The sequence below is a fragment of the Sturnus vulgaris genome, chromosome 1 (genome assembly GCF_052056855.1).
Source record: "Sturnus vulgaris isolate bStuVul1 chromosome 1, bStuVul1.hap1, whole genome shotgun sequence".
Lineage (NCBI taxonomy): Eukaryota > Metazoa > Chordata > Aves > Passeriformes > Sturnidae > Sturnus > Sturnus vulgaris.
Genome location: NC_142243.1, coordinates 44379099 through 44407056, shown reverse-complemented (window position 1 = coordinate 44407056; position 27958 = coordinate 44379099). Strand labels below are relative to the sequence as shown.

Genomic DNA, 27958 nt, shown 5'->3' with positions numbered 1-27958 from the left:
TCTGTTTGGAAATGCTAGATGTACTGAAAGCTCCATTGTTTTTCAATAAGAAATGGCAAATGTTGAATTGTTTCTTTAAAGGACTTTATTGCAGTGCCACAAGTTGCTTGGAGACAAGATATTTTCTTATCACAAACAGTCTGCAGATTATATGAAGCAAATTGTAAATATGGCTGAAAAAATAAAAAAGCTGCGAACTTGTCTACATGTACAACCTTTTACTCCACTGGAGAAATTTTACTTAATTTAAACACAGCAAGACAAAACATCTTTTTTATAAGTAAGATTCAGGGCCTACTTTACTAAGATATTACATCTAATATACCCTCATTAATTCTGAAGTTGCATCATCTGAACCTGTCATTACATTCTCTGTAACTTGTGTTCACTGGATCCTTTCTAAAAGTGCATATACATTTTCAAGTATGACTGACTATCTGTTAGCAGAAAGGTGTCTCTACAATAAAACTCCTTCCTGACAGCTCCTGTTTCAATAAGAATTGCCTTATCTTTTGAAATTCTTTGTTACAGCTTAGACTTGAGCAGCATAAACTAGGCAAGATGTCTCAGACACTTCACATTTTACTTTCTGTCTGAATCTACTTCTTTTTGTAAGAAGCAATCTTTGAAAAACACATCCCATTCTGCTTCTTGAGGAGTGCAATCGACTGATTTTCTTATATTTCAAAACTGGTTCTTACTGCACATTATCAGTCGATACATCTTCATTTATCAAGCATCTGACTTCCTCTAATAAAAAACACAATTTATCCTTAAGTGAGTACCAACAGCATTATGGCTGTGGTAATGCAGAGCTCAGTATCAGGTAACCACTGACTGTGTATATATTTACATATATATATGCACATACAGGAGCCATGATGAGTTTTGCAGTTTGTTCTGAACCTTTCCTCACTGTGAGTATGCTTCTAATAGTAACCAAGCCAGCTCAGGCTTGTTTCCTAGGGCTGCTTTAATACATTTGACTGCAGTATAGATATTCCTTCAAGTTCTTGCATGAGGATCAAAATGACTAGTTACAAGCTGAAGCTTGTACATCTAAACCATCTGATTTAGGGACAGCCTTTCATCTTTTTGACAGCTTTGCATCAACTTACTATACAATAAAATCCTGAACATGTAAGGCTCTAATCCACCAATTGATTATGATATTTCCTAAAATAAATACAATGGAAATGTCATGGGTACTACTAAAACTTTTTACTGAGTGAGAAACAATTTTCAAAAAGTGGACACTTCAGTAGCTGAAGTTATTACAAGAAATGCAATGCTTGGGAAGTGTTGTATTCCCACAAGCATTTGTTACTCTGACTTATGCTGTTTAATATATTATATTTAATATCACTATATGTAATTATATAACATTTCAGCTGTAATACTGAGGGTTGATCTCTAGATCACTGTCTGAGGTTCCTGGACTCCACGTTGCAACCCACAGAATGTGGGTGAAAGTCAGTCCATAAGCAATGTATTCACATTGCTGTGATGCTATGTCTGAGCTAAGCAGCTCCAGCCTTCAGTTTTCTCTCTTTCTGAATCTCAGCAGGAGATTAGCTTGAGCACATTATATGTGTTGGGCTGACCCTGCTGCTGGCACCTGTTTGTATGGTTGTCTTGATTTTTAAAGAGACTTCTCCATGGTGTTGTAATTCACAGTATCCTCTGCAGGACTACAGAATGAAAAAGTCTTGATTCAGTCTTGAAACATATGACAATAAGTAGGATTTTATACAGCAGTATTAGTAGTTATTATGCATATAGTTTGTGACACTCAAGAGCAGTTACAGAAACACATTCCCTGACATTAGAAGCTTACAATCTAAACAAAATATATTGCACAGAAGAGATCAACATACAAAAAGCAGACTAATTTTTTCTTACTTTTAGTGTACATCTTACTAACATATAGGGTTGTTAACAGAGCAAGGAGTTAAAGGAGTTATTGTGATTTAAAATAAAATATAATGAAAAGAGTGATAGCTTGAGGAATTATTCTAAGAGTGGCTCAGAGAAATGCAGAAGAAAGGATCATTCATGACTGGGAGCTCAGAAAAACAGGAAAACAGTGTAGCAACAGAAAATAGATTTTAATATATTTACTTATCCATGTTATTGAAGTTACAGACACTGACCAAGATGCTGTTGCACTAAGCTTCGTGCTTGATGCTTGGATATGTGACAGAGATTATCCCAGTTCTGCTAATTTCAGTGAGAGCTGTAGAGGTGTAAATCCTTTAAAGAGCAGCCTGAAGCCATTTCATTAGCTGAAGGCCAAGGTCAAAACTCGTGCATAAATTTGCATGAATAAATGCAGGAACAGTATGTCCAAATGCTGGTATGAGTATTTTTCATACAGTAATTGCAACTTCTGCTCACTAAAACTGTTTTCCTGTACATCAAAAAAATAGCCATTTATAGGAAGTAAGATAAATATTACAGAATGCAGTTTTGAAGAAAGACTTGTTGAGCAGCAGAGGGCTAAATGGTAATAGGCAATATAAAAAAAGCATAGGCAATAGCATTCCTTTGCCCCACTGGTTGATGTAAGACTGATTAATAGTATTAGTAGAATAGAGATATAAATTGGAGTAATTCCATCCATCCAGTAATTTCTAACATAATGTATTTCTACAGTATTTCTCACTGCAGATGTGTAGAATTTTAGGAGCTAGGCCACAGGTACCTGAGCTGTTCAGGTTTATTGAATATGTTTTGGAGATTATTTTGACCAGAGCAAACTGATGGATATCAGCAACTTCAAGTATTCCTTGATGTCTAGATGCTCTTTCTTTCATTTTTTAACCTCAAATTTAAATGTCTTGGTAGTTGTTTCTGTGCCTGCAGCGTCCATAATGATAAAGGAGGTAGAGCAGTACAAGGTTAAAAATAGACAACAAGCCAACAGCAACATTAAATCCGATAAAAATATCTGTGAAGAACAAAAAATAAATGAAAATGGAGTTAATGAAAGACATATATATAGCATTTTGTATGCAAAGCTAACATCTAATTACATTTAAGTGCAATGTTTCTGGAAAGATCACATTTATTGACATATGCAACGTAAGAACATATACTTCAATCCTAGAAATTTATAGATTCCTTCCTGTGCATAGGTTAGTCTTACTCCCAGGTTTCCTTAGGGCAGGAGAGACTATATGTAGTTAATGAAAAAAGAAAAATAGTTTCATCTGGGATCAGCAAAATGGTGAATATATGCAGGACAGGGGAAATAACAGAATGGGACTATTGAACAGGAACATGTATTGCCTTGCTCTTCTCCTCCCTCCCAGAAATAATATTCAGGCAGGAAGATGTTATCAGCTCTCAGCTGTTAGTGGATCATGGATCAGCTGCACTCAGTACAACTGCAGAAATACAGATGCACAAATCTTACCATGCATTTGCAAGCCATTTTTGCTTTGCCTTTGCAGAAAGTCTGGTGTACCTAACATGAACGGGACCCTCTATAACACCCACATCCATCCTTCTCTTAGACATTTTCAACGAGTGGAGATCGAGTTTTGATCACGGCCTTTGGGCAGCTCCTTTTGTGAATATGCTAATTTAATTTCCACTGACATTCCTCATCTATAATAAATCTAGCCCACACTTAAAGGAAAATATATTGATTGTGTGAAAGGTACAAAGTTTGAAGCCACTGATAATATACCTGCCTCCGTGTATTATGTGGAACATACAGAACTGTTACACTACCTTTCATTTTGTCTTTCTTCCCACATTCTTTTGACCAGTTTTCTGTAATCACAGGAGAAACTAGTTCAGCAAACTTCTCAAGTGGACAAGAAGAGGTGCACCCTGGCAAAGTGAGGAGATAAGGATCCTTTGAAGTGTCGTTCCGATAATGCATTTCGATGCTATATTGCCTGGTTAACAACATTGAAAAATTTTTAGAAAAGGTTCTTAAATAGAAGGTTTCCTACTTTGAGACAGCATGTTTGAAATAGGCTCTAACATCCTACTCTAGAACCTGTTCTCCAAGAGCAGAGGCTTTGTGAAAGACATCTGCAAAGCCCGCTTTGCCAAAGCTGGTTATTTAACTGCACAGATCAACAGTCAGCTGAAAAGATCCTTCTAAAGTCTCCTTGAATGTCACCAGCACTGGGTTCTTCTAAGCCAACTGGCTTACTGTGGGAGTTATGTCTTGGAAATGTTCTTGCTATCATCTGAAGAATCAGGAAAATTTATTTTACAATTTTCTTCCCTTTTCTAAGGCTTGTTTTACCTCTTCTTCCTGTCTTTGAAAGTACGTATGCTCATACAGAAAATGTAATTTTCCCTAGTTTTAATATGACTTTGTGCCTAAGGGCTGGTCAGTGAAGTATCTGTTTAAATGAAAATTGTATCTTCTCACAATATTTGAGAGAAAAATTGTTTGGGGGAAGTGGGTAGCAAATTCTAAACACTCTTGTATAGATAAGAAGATAACAGTCTTGCATAGATAAGAAGATACTTGCCCATTGCTTTCTTGGTAGAGTTCAAAAAACTGGCAAGCAGCATATGGTGGCAGTTTCCCATTGAAAATATTGAGAGCAATCTGGAGGGCCCCAATCGTGGTGTCATGCTATTGGAGAAAAAATAAAAATCCATCCTTTACAGTCAATTAAGTCAACAAGCATTCATCCAGAGTTATGAGACAAGAGTAGAGACAGAGTGGAAATCAAGATAAAAGAAAACCTATGTAAATTTGACCATAAAAATATGTTCAGTATATTCACCATTGGGTAAAATATGTTAACTGATTACTACAGACAGCAGTAGAAATTTCCAGAGTTACTGAAGTATGTGTCTTACACCATCTGGCAGGATTTTCGAGACAGATACTGAGGAAAAGCAAGATGTGGTTTGAGTAATAAATAGAGTTTTTCAGTCCAGTTTCTCTTTTCCTTCCTTTGGTAGTGTTTTTTGCTCCAAGTTCAGATTAAGGCAGTGTAAAGTAGTATAATCTAGAGCATTTTGAATGAAGATACAAGTTCTTTTTTTCAGGTAGTATACCAGACAAATAATTGTGTGCAAAGACTATTCTGTCTTCCACTTCAGAATTTTTCCAATTGTTCCTTCTGTTTGGACTCATACTCATGAAAACTCAGTTTGGCTTCTATTTTTATGGGATCAGTTATCCACCCATATACAGTTTCTTCATCTACCTGTTATCCCTGCTTTTGCAGGGATCATAGGAAGAAGAGCTGAAGGCAGGAAGTCCAAACACTTTGGTGCATAAATTTTGCAAGCATCTTTATATATATGTATATATATATATCTGCTAGACCCATTTGTATTATAGTCTAGCAGCTATGGTTTAATTATTATTCAGGTTCTGGAATTTTTTGGGCTGATCAGTTTCAAAAATAGCAGCATACTTGAACTCAGGGGATTGAAGCAGAAGTGAAAAATCTGGATGTACTGCTCTTTCCTTTTCAAAAAGAACATGGTAGTACTAGAATAATGCAGAAAGAACAGTGAGAAAGATTTGAAGTATCAAGTAGTTTTGAGGTATCAAGTAGTTTCTGTAGGAGAAAAGATTAAATAGGGTAAGACTCTGTCTTGGAAAAGGAAATATGGAAGAGGAGTCACAGAAAATAGTAAATTCATTAGAGACCCAGAAAAAGTGAATAAAAGAGGGAGTACTTTTTTTTTTTTTTTAACACACAAGTCATTGTCACAGGATGTTGCAGAGTCCAAAAGTGTAAATGCATTGAAAAAGTTATTAGGCAAATTGGTGGAAGACAGTCTTACAAGAGATACTAAACACAGGGACAATTTCTGTATCAGGAAGTCCCTAAGATACAGATTGCTGGAAGGTTTTGTCTCTCTGCTGGCTTTATTCTCACATTCATCCCTGCCTTTGGCCCTTGTTAGACAGAATAATGAATGAGCTAAGCAGATCTTGGCCTGATGAAAGTGGCCCTCTTCACCTTCTAAAATAAATAAAATAATAATAGTAGTAATAAAAAAAGAACCCACAGAGGAGAGGTTTGGAGGCACAGCTGAAGTTCTGCTATGTGCCAGTATCCTTGGAGCACTTCAGGAAAAATGCGACTAATAGAAACTGCACCATTAGGTTGTACTAATAATGAATTATAAAACATATAGTTTTCTTTGCCAAATATTGTTTAACTAAAACTGAGATGAGATCCATGCCTATACTGTATTCTTGTACTGATTGGTGTTCAGCTTGTTAGCTGAATTAAACTGCATTGTTTTATTCTTCCATTTAACTTAATTACTGGTAAAATCAAAGCAGGATTTATGAAAGATGACAATACTCACTGCAGAGTAGACCTCCATTTTTCTTGCTGCTGAAGAATTGACAGATTGTTTAATACTGTTTAAAATAATATTCACAAGGACACCTAAAAAGATGGAAAAAAAGGAAGTGGAAAATGAAAGTATAATGTTTGAATGGAAACAAAATAGATAAAATATTATAGTATCAAATATAAGACATATACTCAGGCCTCATTCTCATTTTTTAGTTTACTACGATTTTTTAACTACAGAGAAGATATTACAGAGGAGAAATATATGATTCATCATCCAGGTCAAGTGAAGAGCCAGGATTCACAGGAAATTATCTAGAACCATCCTGAAAACTGGGGATAATGACCCTTCCAGTTCTGTAATGCTGAGATCTCTCCATCTTTTTTTGTTTATTTGTAGTGTTGGAATAATGACAACTGTGCTGGTCTCTTCCTCTCTACATGACAAAGAAATATTTTAACTATTTACTTCCAAGAAGTTACACATTATTAATTCTTCATTTTTTCCAAAGCTCTTTTGTACTTCTTCTCCAGCCCAAAGGTATTCTAAAGCCAACGGATAAGGGCAGCAGAAATTTCCCAAAGCACAGTTTATATCATTCTAAGGAAAGAGGATGTAACTGGTATGCCAGTGAACATTACATAAATAGTCCTGAGCATGTGATATGGTCATCTGCCAGTTACGGGCTTTACTGCAGATTGGAGCCTGGAATTACTATATATTTGATTCAGTTATGTGTATGCCTAGGTGATGGATCTGCTAATAATTCTTTCCCTAGATCTAGGCTGCAGAGTATGTGCATTAGAAAGCTTATCCTCAGATGTTCCAGCCTGCAAATATTCAAGCTCAATTGTTTGGATTTCCTGCTCATGGATACCTGGGGATCATATGATAAATTCCTGGGTTGTGTCCTGAGGTAGTGTCAGAATATGCAGCACAGTCTATGTGCCCCATTTTGGAGCTAAGCAGTAGTTCCCAGCTCTTGTAGTTCTTGCAGTAGAGGCATAACAAGAATCTCTCAGCTTCTATTCTAATCAGACTGTTTTGGAGCAGCTTTATATCACTCAGAGACCTACAAATGTGTTGCCAGTGTTTTGACAAAATGTATAACTAGTACATTAAAGGGAAAAACAAAGAACAGGAAACAATTATAAGAAATGTTGGAGAAACTATTTAATCTAACCTACTATAAGATAAGTAATGATCACATGCATGAGGGTCTGATTTATTCCCTTAGTTTTTTATAATACTTCTAAAAGTCTTAATCCCTTAAAAAATCGGGAAAACCTGAAGATATTAATTTTTACACTGTGTTGCAGTATTCTATCCATGCAAGTGCCAATGTTCACTATATATTTAAATACTTAATGCAGCATTCAATGTCCATAGTTGCAAATCAAGGGTTTGTTTGAATAATTTTGCGTTAGTAAAGTGACAAGATGTTGTATTATCTCCTCCTTTCTTTGAGCTATGCATTTTTTTAATTTACCTCCTTGTAGTCGTGATTTCTCTTCTGTTTTATAAACCCCAAATAATGAGAGTAAGGACAATTCTGCCAGTTTTTCCATCTTGTTGATTACATCTTCTGTGGCCCATACAGGGAGAGTGTAATTGTGAATACCCTAGTGATAAAGGAAAACAAAAGAATGTTTATAATTCAGTGGTTTCCATCATCCTCTTGTCTACCCTCATACTACTTGGTTTAGATTTTCTGAGGCTGTCTGACAATTCTTTGCATAGTATGGTTTTACTCCAGAGCATGCCCTGAAACACATTTTGTGGGAATGGGGGACAGCCTGGAGTGAGTGAATGGCTAAAGCACGAGCACCTGTGTGAAGGAGATTTTATAGGTATAACGTGTTCTTGCTATGGAGATGCATGTTTTTGGTGGGAAATATTGCAGACATATGTATTCTTCTCTTCCTTTCTCTGTGTCTTCAGGTTATAAATATCTAATTTTTTTCTACCTTTCCATACAGTTGCCCACATACCAGTTCTATCACTGGGAACTAGAGACAAGTGACACTCTCCAGTCACGTAACAGTGACAGTGTCTTATCATGTTTAATTACCTCAGTTTCTAGAGGATATGTTCAAAATCCTTCATGCACTTATGGTAATGACTGAGCCAAATGGAATTAACCCATGCTTGGGGTTAGTTTGAGCTTTTTTTACCTGGTAGCAATCAGCATCTCAAAAATTTTTAACTGATAGATCTTTCATGATCTCTCATGTTCAAAATCTTAAGTATTTTGATGTTTACCTGTTGATAGTTTAAAGCTAATAATTTCATTTCTCTGTTAAAAATCACAAGTATTTTATAGCCATCATGCTGAATAATTCTATAACAGCATGTTGGGAAGGGGAAAAAGAGAATAATGGGAATGGTAGCAGTTCTTAGAATGTGAAAGAGAAATTACAGTCTCCTAAGCTGTAGACCATCTTTTTCAGTTGTCTTTTACCAAAACACTAAAATATAACTTAGATTCAAATTAAAAAAAAAAAAAAAAAAAAGAGAGAGAGAGAGAAAATGTAGGAGAGAATACAACTCATTCCTGTGAAAACACATTGCCATGGTTTAATTGAAACCCAAAGCTGGAGTTATATTCTTCCCTAGTATCTATTGATTTATTATTACCTCACAATGTAGAGTATCATATGTATTCCAGAGCTGGAAATTGTCCAGTATTTTGAGGTGATTTAGTTCAAGTCCTGTGTTAACTGCCATTGTTTGTAAAAAATCCTGTGGGGAAAAAGTGAAGAGTATACCACAAATACTCAATACAAATGGAACATACATGCAGACAGATTCACTAACACCCAACCTTTTCACAGAATTTTCACAGAATCACAGAATAAGCTGAGTTTGATGGGATCTGTAAGGATCATTGAGTCCAACTCCTGGTCCTGCACATGACATCCCTAAGAATAGCACCATGTGCCTGAGATCATTGTTCAAATGCTTCTTGAACTCTGTCAGGCTTGGTGCTGTGACCACTTTCCTGGGGAGCCTGCTCAGTGCCTGACCACCCTCAGAAGAAAAAAAGAACCTTTCTCTAATATCTAACTTAAATAGGGGTTTAATTTTTTTCAATTTGTATTTGCCTTTTAACAAAAGGAAAAAATGCAATTCCATTACTTCTATAACTTAGTTACCTTCCTTTTTCTCACATCTTGAGTTTGTTTGGCACTTGTTTGTTTGTTTTTCCTCTTACCATGTATGGTTGTATTCTATTTTGAAATTCTTTAGATGTTTGTGTTTCCTGCTGAAGTTCATCAAAACGGGGACAGTTGGGCAGAGGAAAATTCAGCCTCTGAAACATGAAAAGCAAAACTTAGAATAGTGCTAAAATTATCTCTGTTTTTTCTCTTGCTGAGATTAATGGTGCAATATTTTTTAGACAGTTTCATGGCTGTGCTAGACCTACTCAATAATTGTTTGTTTGGGTAACTTAATCATGAATGCAGTTAACATAGGTGATAGACTGTGGTAACTTGGCTTTTCAATGGCTACTTGTGCCTGTGATAACTTGATTTCCCTCAATTTAACTGGTTTTGGAAAAAGAAATTGCACATGTCTGTCAGGAGATTGCTTTGAGAAATGGGTCTGGGTCCATGATCAGAAATTTTAAAAAGCTATCATTTCCCTCTCATTTTTTTGCATTCCTCCAGATATAACTTGTACCACCTGGTACTGGAACCTGAATTGCTTCTCCATCTATACATCCAGGTCTCACCTCTTTGGAGATAACCAGTGGATTATTGTAAGCATTTTACGTACCACTTAAAAGACAGAACTTGAATCAAGAGTGACAGATTTGTTCTCCTGAAATATCAAAAAGCTATGAACCTAAGGACTCTGCTCTTTAGCGATATGGTTCACTTTTAATTACTCCAAGTGTGTGCATTACAAGGTCACATGATAGTACATATTTGGTCTGAACAACATGTAAATGCATGCATCCTTCAAACTCTGAGCTCTGGCAAATATTGTTTATATCAATTGCAGAAAGACAAATGATACCTGATAGAGCATAAAATATCAGTGAAAAGCCATGGTGAACAAAACAACCTTGTGCTGGTTCAGCACTTTATGTCACATCACTAGAGCACTTTTGACCCAGCACTAATATTATCCTATTACATCAGCAGACTGCACTTCCAGCATGTCTCCAGTGGGAAGTTGGCAGCAGCCACCAACTGACCCTAGCCCACTTTTACTTGGATAGATTTCCAGGGGTGTAATTTTTCTGTAACAGCAGCACACTAGAGGATGAAAGCTCAAAGTTGCAATATGAAACTGTGGAATGTTGTTTAATTACACAATAACAAACGTTTCTCTTGCTGTATGTCTTAATTATCCCTCTCTAGGTGTTATTAATTAAGCCACTCCCTTTGGCTTCATTAAGCAGTACTCAGTACTGTTGCCTGTCAACTCTTTATGGATCTCAGTGGCTTAAAAATAAACTGTGGTTATGTTTCTTTACAGGACTGTACCTGACTTCAGTTTCCCACTTTGTGTTGCTTGGGGCTAGAAAATACCTTCAAACATTGGTTTAACAAGGGAACAATGCTTTTTTCCAGGTGGTTTGCATTATAAAAGGCATTTTGTGTTGCTGCAGAGGTGTGTTTGAGAGAAGCATCGATACCCCTCCTGAAGCAGCCACAGAAGTGATGAGGCACTAGAGACTCCTAGAAATGAGCTTGCCTTCCTCAAACAGGTTATTTCATTACACTGTGGTTCCCCTAAGGGCTTTGAGGTATTATATGGCCAAAGCTCTGACCACTTTGACGCTTTTCTGGTCTTCTGGTGAAAGAACTTCCCCTGGTGTCCCTCATTTAAATAACAGCGACAGCGTTCTTTTCTGTTTAGGGACAGGGTTAAGTTTCTGGCTGAATCACGGGTTGCCTAATCCAGTTTGTGGGAACCCTTTCTCTCTGTACCTGTTTTCAAGCATGGTCTCCAAGAGTGGAGCAACATCAAAGGGAGACAGGTGTGGCAGCCCCCTGATGAATGAGTCCATCCTCTGATGCTGGTGACGGGCAGTTATGTAATAGGGGGTTTGTACAAATTTCCTTAAAGTCAACTGTCCTCAAAGCCAGAAGTAAATGAGGCTTTCTGTTATTACACTCAATAGCTTTTTACTTATTGGCCACACTGTTCCTTACATGGTCCTTGTCAGAAGAGCAAGTGAAATTAAAATCTAAACCTGAGTCAGTCAGGGATAGCTACATGAAGTAAAATTTCTATAGGACCTATTATTCAGGTAGGTCTATTCCTATGATCTGCAAGAGAAGTGCTAGGGTTTCATTAAATGTTTCTATAGCGCTGAGCATAAGAGAGCCCTTGTCTGTAATTAGAATGCCTAAGTGCTACCAGAATAGGAAGGTAATAATTTTGAGGTCATTATAGTGGCTGGTGAAAATTCAATTCCTTGAATAAACTGTAGAACAAACTTGCCAAAGAGACAAGGTCTGCTTAGTTGAGTGATGTTTAGAAAAGCACTTGTTTCCTATAAAGATTTAGGGCAACTTCCCTAGAATACTGTCCAAAAGTGTTCTGGTCAGAAGAAATGACCTTGGAGAAAATGGTAGTGTGTATGACAATTCAGGTATTCTGCAACTATGGAAGGAGGATTTTCATGTAGCTGTTACAGTTAACCTATGACATACTTGTCAGCCAGTAACTGTATTGGATATTTTCTATTATATAGAACTCAAAAAACTCAAAAAATGTTTTTTTAGCTATTATCCTTTTTTCTGCTCTGCTTCTGTGAAAAATTAAGACTTTATAGAATGCTTCTAGCCAGTACTCACCTGCTCTGTTGTTTTTCGAAAAATATGAACTGGAATGGGTTGCCAGAGAAGCTCAGGGTTCCAAATTTGGCTGCTAGTTGGTGGAAAGAGGCCAGAAAGATATGACTGGGCACTCATAATGGTGCGATCATAATCTGTACTTTGGATGTAAAACTGAAAATAGAATGGCAAAGAATTAAAGATTAAATGGAAACTATAAAATAATAGGGATATTTTACCCAACTTGTCAATACTGACTTCTTGTGTTTAGTTTTATATTTTGCATAAAGTCAAAACAGTGAAACCATAACTCAGCTTTCCAGGGCCCTACTTCAGTTTCACAAATGGAATTGCCAAGGCATCTTTTAATTTGGAATCTAACCCTCAGACTGAACTGAAAGAATAAGAAAGCATGACTTCAAAGAATGATGCTCTCTGTATTTTGAGCTTCAGAGGAACATTGATACATGTAGACATGGGGACATGATTTAGTTGTGGACACATTAACAGTTGGACTTGAAATTCATAAGGGTCTTTTCCCACCTAAATTATTCTATGATCTATCAGTAATACCTCAGGAATGTTAAAGCACTCAAAAACACAACTTCTTTTGGAAACATAGCAAAGGTCTTGCATACCTTCCCATAATGCATGCCTACACAGACCAAAATGTTAGAGGTATTTTCCCCACAATGGATCTGTACTGTATTATAAGCACATCCAAGAAGCTGATAGATCTCTCTGTTACAGGAGAAAGTATGTAAACATGGCCCAACATATGACTGGATAGACATTTGTCTTTCAACAGGGTAAAACAATGATAGACCATTGTATAAATTCCTAAGTCATTCATCCTGGAGCTGTTCAGTTTGGGAAAATTAGGTTGTGAAAGACCCAAACAGAATGTAAGAGCTGAAAATTAGACTTTATTCTGTGTTTTTACCTTGACATAAGTTCCAACTTTCAAAAATGTTCTTCTATTACCTTAACTTCTCCATTAATGAAATGAATATGATAATGTGCTTTTATAAGCCCATAGTTCTGCTATGCCAGAGAAATGTGCTGCAGACAGATCTGCTCTATACCTCTTGCCGGTTGTATGTGCTGTTCAAGAAGCTGGAATATCGTTTCCTCATGTACTGTCCAAGTTCAAATAGCTGCTGCATTCCAGTCTGTAAGGCAAGCACATGGGTGACTACGAGATTAAGGGGACTTGAGACTTTTAAAGTAGAAGTATCTTTTCTATATATTTTTTTTTCCTTCAGCAGTCAGCTTTTAAGTGATCATTAACTGTTTGTATAACATACTGTTATTGTGGTTTAACCCCAGCTGGCAACTGAACACCACACAGCTGCTCACTCACTCACTTTCACCCCTGGTGAAATCAGGGAAAGTAAAAGTGGGAAAACTCGGGTTTGAAGACAGTTTGATATGCAAAGCAAAAGCTACATGTGCAAGCAGAGCAGAACAAGGAATTTATTTAACAATTCCCATGGACAGGCAGGCATTAAGCCTCCAGGAAACTGGGGCTCCATCCCAGTTACTTGGGAAAACAAATGACAACAAGTTGAATGTCTGCCCCTTCCTCTTTCTCCACCCAGTTTTATATGCTGAGTATGGCATCATATGGTACAGTATATCTCTTTGGTCAGTGGAGATCTGCTGTCCCAGCTGTATCCCCTCCCTACTTCTTGTGCACCCCCAGACAAACTCAGGGTGGTTCAAGAAATAGAAGAGCCCTTGACTCTGTGTAAGCTCTGCTCAGCAGCAACAAAAACATCCCTGTGTTATCAGCACTCCTTTCAGCACAAATCCAAAACAGAGCACCATACCAGCTCTCTCTCAGCCATAACCAGAACAACTGTGTATGTTGCAGGTGATCTAGAATTTTTAACAGAAATGTTCACTTATATCTAGGAAGAAATTATATGTTCTGAAATGCTAAGATTTCAACACTTGCTACAGAAAGGCAATGCCCCCGATTCTATACAAATACTATTTCCACAATGCTGTAGATCTGTAGACACTGATCGACATTGTCCTTTACAATGTATGTAATTTAGTGACAGCTGAGAGAGGATGACTGACAACCTAGTATTTATCATTGTCATTGCTCTGGTATTTGTTCAACCTTATAAATTTTTGGCTTATATTTCATGCCTTAAGTAGCTTCCTTTCATCTTTACCTTGGTGTGCCTGCAGTTGCCTTAGGTTGCACACTGTCTTTTCTGTTATTAATTTCTGAAGCTTGATCTGAACTTTTTAACTTCTACTTGTCAGTGAAGTACATTCCTACTACTGTTGCTAAAAATAGAGCAAAATAGCAAAAAGCTCTCAAAAAAAGTCAATGACAAAGCAGGAACATCTTCTTAGTACATAAGCTAGTAATAAAATAGTAATGCATTGTTTCAGTGTCTGAATTTTACAGATCTTTCAAGCCCCCCTTCATACATTAAACACTGAACTGTCTCTGTTTCATACTTCTGCATCATGACAAAGTGTTATTAGGAAATGCATTGGCTTCCTTTTCCTCCAGAGCTTCATATGTCAAATACAGTCAAAGAGCTAAGGCTTGATGTTAAAATGCCAGAGCAACAAGTGGGTTCAGTGCATCCTAATGAAACTCTGGACTGCAAGTGGCCCTGTTAGAAGACACTTTGTCCCCAGAAGCAACCTTCTCCTGCAAGTCTTCTCTTGTTTTATGACTTTCTGGTTGTCAGCTCAATGATGAGATGTGGACTCCTCCATAGCTTGGTGGGCAGGTGTCATGCCTTTGCCCTGTCACAGGGCTCAGTACTTAATGGTCATTAGAACTTCATCAATGCTAGCAGTACAGTGTTTAAACTTGCCATTTATTTGAATGCAGACACAGTATCAAGAAGTAGTTAATTTTAGGAAGGCAGTTATAAAGCTATGATGAACAAGATTTCAATTTAACAATAGCTTAATGAATAACATTGCAAAAATGTTTATGAATTACTGGTATTGGTATTTGCTAATAGCAACTATCAGAACCTGGGATTTGATAATGCTTTTGAGACAAACACAAAAAACATCTTCCCACTTCCTCTTTTAGTAGCATTTTTAAACTCTTCTAAGAAAGTCAACATACCTTGGTGAGTTGTCCAAATCCCTGGGGCCATTCGCTTTCTTTGTGTAGATCAGTTGGAAAGTTTACAATTGGTGTTCGGTCACCGTGTCGGAAAAGCTGACAATGGAAGCAATAAAACCCCCTTGAGTTCATTACTGTTAACACTCCCTTCTTATCGAACTAGAAGTCAAGCATATTGGAGAGTCTGCAGAAACCTGGTCAAGTAGGATGTGAATATATTCTTTACAGTCAAGAATAGGTATAATTATATAGGAATTAAGTGGGCATAAGCCTGAAGATCCTTCCTCCTAGAGTATAAAATTAATCACCCAAGATGTTAGTGTTGGGATTGAGTTCACAGCTAGGCATCTAGACAGGAAATATGACTGAATTTTGGAAACTCACCACTTCTGAATATCAAGCCAGTTTCTGATGTGCTTAGATTAGCATTAAATTACTTTGTCATAGACATTTGAAACCCTTTCGTGACTGTTTTTTCATAGCAGTATCTTTAAAAGTAACTCTATGTACACCTGGATCTTATGCTCAATTTCTCAATCATCTGAAAATATAAAGATGAAAGAATATAAACATCTACATTGTTATCTTACTTAAATAATACTTACTTTATTAATACTTTTACATGTGTATATAAAAATATTTTTAAAAAGTCTGTAGGATTTTATTTCCATCAAATTCAGTGAGAGCAAAGAGTTTGATTGCTTTACTATCCTGGACACTTCAGCATGGTGAGTATTAGTGTGACGCATTCAATCATATGATTTTTAATCAGAAAGATTAAATGAACGTTTTTGTATTTTTATTCCAGCATACAAAGGAAATTACAGCCCTTGATTAAATGGTTCTGAAAAACTGCATTATCCCCCCTAAGCATATTCTATGTGGGTTTAGAAAAATTAAATCCATAGAAGTTTCACATGAAAGGAAATGCTGGAATACAAATTCATAGGGCTCCAGACAACCTTCCAGGGTGCTGACCCAAGTTGTTGGAAAAGTTACCTTTGTTTATCTATGTTCCCATCACCAACTTCATTCCTGACTTAGCACAATAAAATGAAAACATAGCAGCATGGTATATTTGTTAATAAAACGACATTTATGCCGTAATACCTCAGTGGTACATAACTTGTTTATAATTAATGCTCTCTGTTGCCTCATTAAGCCACATCATTCTTGCCCAGACATCAGAGAGAGTTGTACACATTAGTTTGCCAGTTTGCCACTCCCACTGGGAGGTGCTTTATGTTTAGATTTTTCAAAGTAAACATCAGCAGTGTGAGTTAATGTTTTAATTACAACACACACCTTTTCCATCAGCCTTCTCTACTAATGCACACAAACCTGTGCTGGAGCAGCTACTTCAGAGATGGAAAATACTGTCCATTAAAGGCAAATGTAATTGGATTTCTCCCTCTGTTAATTTTCTACAATAGACAACAAAGTTTGCTAAAGTATAAATTACCATTAGAACATGTAGAAGACTACTTATTACGTTTTTTGTTTTGCTAGTTGAATTTCACTATGTGGCCAACGTAAAATGAATATTTTGCAGCAAATCAAGGAGGGTTTTCACCCTCATCATCAAGTTTGTTGTTTGGGAGGTTTTTTTTTTCCTTCTCTGTGTAGTTTTTAATCTTCTTTAAATCTCTTTTCTTACTAATTTGGAATCTCAGTTGGTTCTTTATAACAATTTCTCAGTGCACCTGTAGTGAACAGGAGAATAAATAAAGAGCTACATTTTCTGGTGGCTGATTCAGTTGAGTGCAAGAAAAATTAATGAGAAGGACTTTTGTCCATATGAACAGCCACTTCACCTGAAAGACTAACTTGTTCACTCTCAGCTACATCTTAGGAGACTTTCTAAAACTTGAAACTGTGTTTTTCATTAGAACACCCGATGGGAAAAGAAAGTGTATCCCTACAGATCTTGCCTTACTCATCAATATGTTTCTCAACACTCATAATTTCAAATTTGTTAAAAATGAGTTGATTCTTCAAATTAATTTAGAAATATGTATGCTGCAGCATTTATTACTCCTGGCCTTCAGATTGCCTTCCTGACCTTTCAGGAGACAGAACATGGCAGAATGAGAGAAGAGGATCAAGGAAGCATCATAAAAAGTGAAAAGAAACTAGAAATTAAGAAGGAAGGGATGGTAAGGGGAATGTACACAAAAAGAGCAAAGCAGATCTGTTTGGTATATTAATTTTGGCACTCCTTTTGGAGTGCTTCACCTCAGTTCTCAAAAGCAGTAGGTGGAAAATTACCAACTCCATTACCCTCTCCTTCCACTCTGATACAACTTGAATCTGATTTGGTGTCTGGGTTCATTCATTCACTCTTGGTAACTTTGTGAGCATGATCACTTCATATGAAAACGGTCATGCAACTCAAAGTTTGGCCAGCATTTCTTCCATTGTTGCCAGGTGACAAATCACATTGGAGACAAACTGGTGCAGGAGAGGGTGCATTGAGAATATGGCATGCGTAGCATACACATATATGCATAACATCTTCATTTAGAAATGCCATGAATTACAGTAAAGTATCTGTCTCTGAGTAATAGTGAGCCTCTTGCAGACACTTTTGTTGACAGACTTAACTTCAAACAAAAAGAAACCATCATGCTGCCAGTTCAAGGAAACTAGAGGTGTAGAAATAGTGAGCATGTTTAGTCAAGGTTTCAGATGGCTTGGCTTGATTAGACAAATCACACTCAATGCTTCCTATCCTGAGTTACAACAAATGAAACCACAGTGCCTCAGAAACCACACCTCTTTGTATGACAGATGAAATGTGGGTGTAGAGGCAGAAGGACCAGGTCAGAACTTCTTTAAACAGAAGCAATAAATCAGTATTTCATTTACACTTGGGTGCCTGATTGTCCTACATATGTCCTATTTTCTTCTTTCTTTAAATTTAAAGTTCTTTAAATTTAAATCTTGCCTTTAATCTTAAATTCAATGCACGGGAGAGATGGTAAAAGCTAATGTGTACATGTAAGCAAAGCAATTTAAAAAGTGTTTTGATAAATTGACTTGAATTAGAGCATTTCAGAGAAAAAGGCTTGTGGCCAATAATCAAAACATACAGAATCAGCACAAAATTGGAAGCTGTGAGGAGAGAGTAAGGCACCTTCCGAGGCACAGCTCAATTCTAGAAGTGAGCAAAAGCGAACATCTATGTGTTTCTTGTTCCCCTCTCATGTATTTTATACTGTGCAGTTCTGCTAAGGAAGTTTTAAAAAGTCATTATGACAATTTCACAATGCAGTAATACTCCTAGGTGAAAACATGGTAACTTACAGAGCACAGCTGGAAAATGGCTATTGAAGTATGTCAGAAAGATGGCTTTTAGACTTACCTCGACTGTAGCAATACCCTCATTATATCACATTATATCAGTGATATATATTCTGGGGTCAGTTCCTATGCTATTTATTTACAGTAGCAATTCTGTTTCTGTGAAAATTCAATCAGTGAATTCCGAAGGCAAAATTCAATAGAGCATACATAAACCATGCCTTGAGAAAAAAGATGTATATTGTGATAAGATTAAACCTATTGTAACATTTTATGTGATTGGTCAGCCTAAGCAAAAGTAACAGGATTAAAAGGAAGACAGCTTAAATGAAATTTACTTAATATTTTAATGTTTATTGTGACAAGCTACCCTAGAAATTGTTGGTTTTTTGGTTTTTGGGTTTTTTTGTTTTGTTTTGTTTTTGTTTTGTTTTTTTTTTGTTAGGTGGCTGCACAGTTACAGTAAGCAGATGATTTTGGATAAGAAGCCTCTATCTCCATAATAGTAAACATTTCCAATAACTTTATGCAAAACCATTGCTTCTCAAAACACAATAACAGCTACAGTTCAATAAAAAACTCATTCCTTTCAAGGAGTTAATGCTTCAATGCTTGCTGTCTACCTGTTTTCATCTGTGTGTCCAGTTCTTCCTGTCATCATTAAAAAGCATATAAGTATATTTCTATATACAGAATGTTACTGGAGTTAGCGTCAGGTCCCTGCTATTGTGTTGTCTCAGCAGGAGTAGGAACTGGTTTTTCCTGTGCACTCCAAGCTGAGCATGCACAATGCAGCCAATAGATGGCTATACATGAACTACTTTATCTAGAGTCAGATGATATGTTTTGGACACAGTACTTCTGCCTCGTACCTGTATGCACACATAATGTCTCAAGCAGAGAAAGGCTGAAGGAGAAGATCTTCAACTGCATATTCATAAAAGTTCATTCCAATCCCCTCAACTTTGTACAGAAAATATTTCTTTGGACTAGCTATTCTTTATCATTATACCTTTTATTTAAAATAACAAATGAAAAGGACTATGGTTCAACCTTCATAATCCAAAGAATTACATTAAATTAATGTCTCTTTTACTAGAGTTATTTGGGAAAGTGACATTGAAGTAGTATTTAGCTACTTTAAAATAAGAAATGGCCCAGCAGAAGAATTATTACAGTTTGTTTTCAGCCTAACTGAAATTAATGCAACACGTCTCTCAAATCTCTAGTTAAAAATGCCTGTCTATTTCTGTTTCTCAGTGCACTGCTGTGACAATTCAGTTATTGTGAAATGGAAAATATTTATTTTTTGTGTTTATGTGTGGTAACTTCTGTAACATCATAAGCTTCAGCTTCCAAGCATAGAAGAGGTAGTCCATAATTATCAGCTCTCACACAATGCATTGGCGTGTCAGCTTAACTGAGGAAGAATGGGTAAATGTGGACTTTGCATCTCTTAACTCCTCTGCACTATGCATCTACCACAAAGTCAGTTATCTTGAAATAATAACTGGAGATTAGGAGATTAAAATTATAATAACTAGAGACATTTTCATCTTTCTTTAGGTAAGGTCTTTAAACTCAGTAAGCAAAAGGGCGGAACTACTTATTTCTAAATTCGAAGACAGGCAAAGAAACTGTACACCTTGTCTAATTCAGCATACATGTAATTCTGTCCCTGTACTCCCCACAACAAAACAGAGAACAAATCTACTTACTACAACCACAAACTTCAGTTCTCGTGCTGCAGTGGTCTGTTGAAGCAGAATGAGAATAATGTGAAAAGAAAAACACAGGATCCTAGACAAGTCGGGAAGCCGTATCACACCCATCCTGACAGAAGAGGAAAGAAAACTTTGCAGCTCCAGCAGCTGCTCAGGCTGAACTGCGAGACGTCAGGCTGTACTTTCAGAAGGGGTGGAACTGCCGCTGGTGCATTTCAAATCCAAGAGGAATGTTGTGTGACTACGCAACAAATTGCATTGCCCTTTGTTTTGAAATTACTGTTTACATTCTTTTTAATCAAATCATAATTCAGCTCCTCTTTTCCTGTAGTATTTTTCTCTTTTAGAATGTGAAGATGAAGTTAAAATACAAAGGAACTGCTAAGCATTCCTAATGTTTGTACCTACCTGTTCTGTTTCAACTTCTCAGTGCTTGGAATTTTTCCAAACTATAGCATGGCCACAAGGATGAGCTCAGAACCAAGACCCAGGCAATACTGTTTCTCCTTGCTGCTCACCTAATCCACTTTTCAGCTTCCTCACCCTCCCTTTTTTTCCCCTCTTCCACATGATCCCTGTGAAACTAGAATCATTATTTAAAACAACATTTCATGTGAGTTAAAATTGCCAGTCCCTCAGATAAAATACTTGAAAAGATCTTGCAACAAGTATGTTCTTTAAGATCCTTGCTGGGCAGTTATTTGCTCTTCAATTTGTCTGTGTTATTTTTCTTTTTCCTATTCCTATTCCTATTCCTATTCCTATTCCTATTCCTATTCCTATTCCTATTCCTATTCCTATTCCTATTCCTCTTTGGAACTGCTTGTTGAGATCTTTTTGGCCTCAAATCTTTAAGAAATTTATTGTGAACAAGCCCTGGATCTCACATTTTTACTGTAATGATTAAAAGCACTCTTTCTGACAGTAGCTCAGTGGCTTTGAGGAGATTGCTCAGCTTGTCTCTGCTGACTTCCTCTCTACAAAATAAGAAGAATGATCCTGTAGACTTGATTTCATGAGCATTTTTTGAGTGATTAATTAGTTTGCAAAGATCTATAAGTAGAGTTCTTTAAATGCTTAAACTTTAGGTCCTTTTTGTATTGTCATTCCATTCCTATCATACCCAAACCTGTCTCAGGGTCTTCTGCTGAGCTCTCTGCAGCAGTATTTTCTAGAACAGGTGTTTTACCACTTACCAGAAATTCCATCTTTAGGGCCCTAAAGCCCACGAAGCATCAGGTATTCTCTCCTCTGAGTTTTGTGAATGTCCTTATGTATCCACTTTGTCCAATGGATGGGAGGGGTACAACAGCTCCCAAACTTTCCTGTCTATCTTCTCAGTCCATTCCCAGTTTTCAGCAGTTGGACTTCTTTCTTCCTCCACTGGTATGTCCCCACCCTCCTTTTTGATCTCTCCTGGTGTGATTTTTGCCTATGCAGAAGAGGTATGAGAGTAATCTATTCTTCATACATATATAATATGTTGTCTTTCTGAAAGCAAACATAAGCTGATCATCTTCCTCCATTATTTAAGAGTGTAGGTCATAAAGTAGACTCTTAGAATACTTTAATATGTCTGAAAACTCAAGAATGATGTCCTACTTTTTTAATCTAGGTAATGGGTGGTTCCTAAGCTATTTGATCAAGGATCACTGTTGGCTCTTGGAATCTTTTCTTATCCTTCTTAAGACCTTACCATGAAATTCATAACTGACTAGTTTCTATAAGATTTACAGGTTTATTGTGTTTCACTGATGAGTGACTATGACCACTGAAGTTTTCCTAATATGGAACCATTCTAATAATTCACTTTAGGACCTGAACTCAATTTTTTGGGGGTGAGGCAAGGGGGGATTCTGGATGGCATCATTCAAGAATGTTTAAAAATATGACAATGACATTTTATAGAAAATCTTTGCTAATGTCTCTTAAAAATGGTACTTCAACACAAGACCAAGCATATGGTAAGTAGTAGTGGATTTCTGTGGTTTCACTCTTCCCTTGACATGTATACTTTGTTAGGGAGAGTATTTTGTGCTCAAAAGAATAGGTACCATAACAACCTAAGTAAATGCCTACACATTCCAAAATGAAAAAATATGCCATTTATGTGCTATACTGGTTAAGATGGAATCATGTAGGAATCCTGTATGGAATCTTTAAGTATGTTGGTAGCATGTATTTAATTTGGAAATTTCCTGGCCTTTCTGGAATTATCTCCATTTCTACTGGGCATTTGGCAGGTATAAACTCCTTATATTCTGCAGCAACTAAATCCTGTCACTTTTCAGGAAAAGTTGCTCAAAATAATAATTTTTAAAAGGTCCTTCTTAATCTATTTACAGTTCTTGAAGCATTATAATGCAAGTGAACCTAAACAATTTAAATCATGATTACGTTAATTTGGCTTATTGTCATAAGCTCTAATTATGACATGATGGCATTAAGTAGAATTAAACACAATTATAAATTTTAAGTGCACGTACCTATCTAAAGGCTTGCTGAAGCCCTGATTTGCTTTGAAGTGGCTAGTTGCAAAAGAACCTGTGCTTTTTTGTACACAAGGGTTACCTGAGGTAACTGCTGCTGGTGAAGCACAACCTCACACCCTGAAAGGGTGGAAGTCACTGCAGTCAAAGCACCAGGTATGAAACTGCTGCCAGCACTCGTGTACCAGGCTGCTCACACAGGGAAACAGCTCAGGTCCTGCTACTGACTGCATGTGCAGATCAGCACTTAGCATAGTTTGGATTTATCTCCAATCTTTTTCTTTTCCGAAGCATGTTTTTTGAGCTGAAAATCTGAAAGAAAATAAAAGATTTTGTTTCAGTAAACAAAGTGACACGTTTTTCCAAGCAACATTCTGAAACATGAGGAAAACAAGACTGTCTCACAGTCCTGTGTGGGGGTATTTTCACCCAGTTGTGGGGAGTGGGAACGGACAAGGGAGTTAATTTGTGACAGAAAGAATTCTCTTACTCGTACTGCTGACAGAACATGAACCTATATCTTACACTACAGAAGAAAAATTGTCCTAAACCCAAAGTTACTAATCTAAGGCAGGTGAGGGGGAAGAAAGTGTCTACACAGTGTCTATTCACTGTCTTCTAATAATTTCTTAGTTGTCCCAAGTTTGTAATATGCACCTGGTTACAGGGCAATCAGAGAATTTCTTCTTGATCTTATGAGATTAAGATGTTTGCCTGAGACAAGGGAAACCTAATTTGCAGGTATTTGCAAATGAGTGAACAGCAAATAAGAAAGAGACAGAAAGCACTATTCCTCTTCTCTTTCCCCTCTGAAGCTCTGCAGTTTGATGGTGATTTTATTTTCTGGAAGAGGTGGAGACAAATCCTTTTGCTAAAGGTGAGATTTAAACTTGTGTCTACCACATCTTGGGTATGTACTATGAACATTAAATAAAACGAAGGAAAGCCCCCTTCTAGTACTGCCATGAAACAAATCTAAATTAGTTGATTTGATCACAGTTTAGATTGTTTTGGGTTTTTTTCTTTCATTCATTTTTGATAGTCAGCGAGCTCAGTAAATAACCCAAAGAGAAATGGAGGTGATGAAATTAATGAAAGCTATAGTTCAGGCTGTACAGTGCCACCTTTCCCAGGCAGCACAAAATTACTATTGCTTTTCTGTTGTTCATTCCCCATTTTGCTGACACTGCTTCAGCATATGAAAGGAAAAACAGTGATCACAAGTTATATCCAGCTATATTACAGCATCTATGGCTATTCAGGTTAAGAAAGAAAGTCTTCTTTAAAATATGACTGGTCTGTTTAAGCATTGTTTGTGAAAGAAGAAAGGGAGTTACATATTCAGGTGATCCATGCAACATGTTTTAAAAATATATTATTTAAATAATTCCAAACCCAAACTGTATGGGTTTTTAACTCATTTTGACTCCCTTCTTCTTTAAGAGGAACTGAAATGAACCTGTTTATGGCTTCATGCCTGCAAAAGACTGTAAGACAGATTTTTCAAATTAAGTCAGCTGGTGAATTTTTAGGAAAACACAATTTAGAGCAGTTTATTATTCATTCACTGACATCACAATTTATATTCCTACAATACATCTGGGCTTTATGTTCCAGCCTTTATAAATACTGATGCTTATTTTCCCTCTGAGTTAATGAGGAATAAAGGAAATCTTCCTTTCTGTGTTTCTACAGTGATAGTCTTAAGAAGAAAAAATATTGCAAAGAATTTGTGTGACAGGGTTTCTGTTCAACAGGGATAGGGGGAATAAAATAATTTAGCAATGTCTTCATTTGTAAATTAAATTTGAAATTTATTATTGCTCAGCAGATATTAGATTATTCAAGGTATGTACACTAGGGCATGTAGCATGGAAGAAGACATTGTCTGAACATGTGATGGAAAATGGGGACTTTACATTGTTGCACTGTAAGCAGTGACTTCACATAGGATGCACTTTCATAACTGAACTGCAGTGCTGAGGCCAGGGTCTATCCAGGTCCATGATCCCCCATACCAGACAAATCTCTGGGACAAAGGGTCTTCATGTTTTGAAAGTTTTTGAGACATGGATTTGAGTTAGGAAGGAGGGCAGAAACTGGGAACTGGAGACTAAGGAGAGTAATGAAGAATGTCTCAGTCTCTATCATATTTTCTATGTGAGCATTGTCCAATTCAGGAAACCAACAGAAAAGTTACCTTTACCTTTGATGGAAGCAGCATGAAACATACCCTTTACAACTCCTGAACTTTCACTTCTAAACATGTGGTAAACAAAACCTTGAAAGCAACTCAGCACCACAATTTGGCACAAGTTCAAAAAATAGAAGAAACAGGAACAGGTTGAGAGGAGAAAGTGCCTAGAAATTTGGTTTTGGCAGCCAAGGCTACAATCTGTTAGAAGTCTAAGACTGATAAAGATGGAGTCTTGGCTTTTCCTTTCTATTTGCTTTCGTCTAGCAGGTTTTTTTTAATTACTTCTTAAGAAGGGAAGTGTGATGATCAGCGCAGTTTTGAGATGAATAATTTAAAGAGCTTGCTCTAACTTTCCTGTGAGGGCTGCCAGACCTGGGAAGACTTTTTTTCTCACGCCCATTATAGGATATTAAGGTAATACAGAATAAACAAGCTTGCTCTTCTTTGTATTAAGAAACAGAACAGTTTGTCTCACAGTGTCAGAAAACATTTTTACCATTGTTTGGATGCTATGGTAAAAGGGATTGCATGTTTTGACTGGAAATCTAACTACAGCTTTCCTGGTGAACTATACTTCCTATGGTGGCTTAAGAAGCACAGAAATTGGGACCTGCTGAGAAAAGAATAGGCATTTACAGTGAGAATTCTGAAACTTAGAGATTCTTGCTGGAAGGAAAAGGGATTTTTTTTATTATTTTGATTCATTTTTAGCTTATGCTATAAGGAATATACTTTTCATAGGTTTAACATCCATTCTAAAAGCCTGATCTGAGGAAAGGAAGCCAGAATGGTGAAATTTTCTGCATCTCAGCTATTATTCTGGTTCTCTTTGAAATTACCTGTGGGCAGTAAGACTGTTGACAAAAGGTCCTATGCACTGTGAGAAAACAAAAAAAAAAAGAAATCCTAACTCTTCAAGCAAAGACATGTCCGCTGTTTTCAGAAGTTAGTTGCATCTGATTGTTTGATCCAGCTTTTGTAGTAATAACACAAGCTGTTTTTGCAATAGTGATATTAGAAAATTTAACTAGTGAAGGATTGCCCAACGTTCTGCATGTTTTAATGAGCAGCTCTGAATTTTTTTATTTTGTATTTCCATTTTTTTGTTCATGTCAAGAACAGAGATGTTACAGATTTCCCAGGATAACAGATTTTATAGGATCAGATAAGAATATACAATCAAGGTAACATAACAAAAGGAAGGTGTTAGAAAAGCTATTTGCAACCAAAAATTATTTTGCTTCCAAGATTAGCACTTTCCTGTCTTTTTGGAAAGAATATCTGAAAGCCTTTTGAGTCAACCAGTTGTTGCTAGGTCTTCATGGTAGCTAGCCTGGTTGTTTTTAGGCCCCTTTTAAGTCTAGATTCACAGTCCAAGTTTTCTATAAGTCTCATCTTCCTTCTAAATAGAGATGGGATATTTGTGCATGTAAAAGGCAGAGAAAAGAAGAAGAAAGATATCTCTTAGGTAAGTAACCAGGCATTATCCTGATTCTTGTGACTTCTGAGATCTGTTTGTGTTAAATGTTTCATTACTTCTTAAATTAAATAAAGTCTAAAGACAGTGGAATGACTCCTTCTTTTAGGGTCTCCATTTGAAGCATTGCTTCCATCACCAGTTCTGGAAGTTCTTGTCTCATTCTTCAAAAGAAGGCAGCACTCCTTCAGAGGTGTTTTCCAATTTTGCTGTAAATCAAGGCTATAGTCCTTCAAAACACTCTATAATTACATAGTTGAATTAGTTCTGACAAAGTTCCTTTGTAAAGAATAGGTGTTGAAAAATTCCACTAGTTTCATATTACACGGGTTTTACCAGGTGATAAAGTAAAGCAAATATTCATGAAGAATAAGTCCCTGCTTTCTATAATTTTTTTTTTTGTAGTATTAAGGAATGTTTTCTTTGGATAGAGATCAGGAGATTCAGTTGGTCATGCTGATGGAATTTAAAGAGAAATGTTGGACCACAGTCATATCACAGTGTGGGAAGAGCTCTTTCATAAAGTAAACCATGCTGAAGACAGTGGAGGGAACACCTAAAGGTAAGACAAAAACAGAGATGTATTCTTAGCATGTGGCGTTCTCCAAAAACATGGGAAACCTATTAGTAGTACCTCAACAAGTAAGCAGTTCAGTTTGAGTGGAGAGGAGTTAACACATTTGCTCCCGTTTTGATGGGATTAGGAAAAATCTGTTGAAAAGTTGAATCAATCCATGCTGAAATCTTCCCAAGCAGCAAAAAGAGCACAGGGAGAGCTCATAGTTTTAACTCCTTCCCAAATATGCTGAGCTTTATTCGTTTCCTATGTTTCACCCTGTGGTCATTGAGATGTGGAGGAACTTAACTCTGATTTAAACCACCCTCAAATACTGCAATTGTATTGCGTGACCTATAATAACATTACTTGCTTAACTCCTTTATTTCCTTGTACTGGGGACATAAATCCTCTCTATAAAACTTCAATTAAGATTTTTATAGAAACATCTCTATGCTTGCGAACTGAAGTCTCCCTGTAGAATAGCTATCTATATAAATTACACTTTTGAGGCCAGTCACACTTCTAGATTTTATTTTTAAAAAATCACATTTATGAGCTTCATAAAATGCCCTCATGCATGTATAATCAAATTAATAACACATACATTAGCAAAGAAAAATAGTTGAGATTATTTTTGGCAGAGCTGGAAACAGCTGAAATCAGGGATTTTGCAGTTGTCTGTGTCAAGTGTAATTGTGACCTGTAAAGTCTTTGCATCACTCTTCTCCTTAATTTAGCTTCCTGGTGTTAAAAGTCAGCTGTTCCAGGCTGTCTGCATTCATTGAGAATTGGTAGTGCACAGTGGTTTAGCACAGAGCAGTCTGTCAGCATGCTGCACTGTGCAGCCTGTGGATCAGTGTGCCTTGGTGTTTTCCCAAGTGCCACTCATGCACAGCAGAGAGTTTAAAACTGCCTGCAGGAAAAATGAAATCAATGTTTCCTACTATTGTTCAAAAAATTAGGATATGGCCCCAACAGCTCCATTCTGAACCAGGATAA

General features: G+C 36.7%; 1 protein-coding gene and 1 long non-coding RNA gene across 3 annotated transcripts in view; one reads left to right on the top strand and one right to left on the bottom strand.

Annotated features, from left to right (window-relative positions):
* Positions 1-27958, top strand: part of LOC148225176 (uncharacterized) — a 60344-nt gene that overhangs the window by 6246 nt on the left and 26140 nt on the right. For both annotated transcript variants that reach the window (XR_015803821.1, XR_015803820.1), the window contains exon 3: positions 26806-26962. This is a non-coding gene — a long non-coding RNA (uncharacterized LOC148225176). The remainder of the gene's footprint in view (positions 1-26805; positions 26963-27958) is intronic.
* Positions 87-20345, bottom strand: LOC106854440 (prostatic acid phosphatase-like). The gene is made up of 11 exons (XM_014878367.2): positions 20232-20345; positions 15211-15306; positions 13184-13270; positions 12120-12272; positions 9518-9616; positions 8941-9045; positions 7793-7925; positions 6313-6395; positions 4500-4606; positions 3739-3908; positions 87-2950 (listed from the first exon to the last, which is right to left on the bottom strand). Exons 1-11 carry the CDS (start codon positions 20343-20345, stop codon positions 2832-2834), a joined length of 1266 nt encoding a protein of 421 aa, XP_014733853.1. The 3' UTR covers positions 87-2831.

Excerpts from the sequence above, each read along its gene's own strand:
- LOC106854440 (XM_014878367.2), bottom strand. The coding sequence starts at position 20,345 with ATGGGTGTGATACGGCTTCCCGACTTGTCTAGGATCCTGTGTTTTTCT. Across the intron at positions 15,307-20,231 it reads AACTGAAGTTTGTGGTTGTA|CTTTTCCGACACGGTGACCG; the intron begins GTAAGTAGATTT and ends TTCCATTGTCAG. Across the intron at positions 4,607-6,312 it reads AAATGGAGGTCTACTCTGCA|CATGACACCACGATTGGGGC; the intron begins GTGAGTATTGTC and ends TTTCTCCAATAG.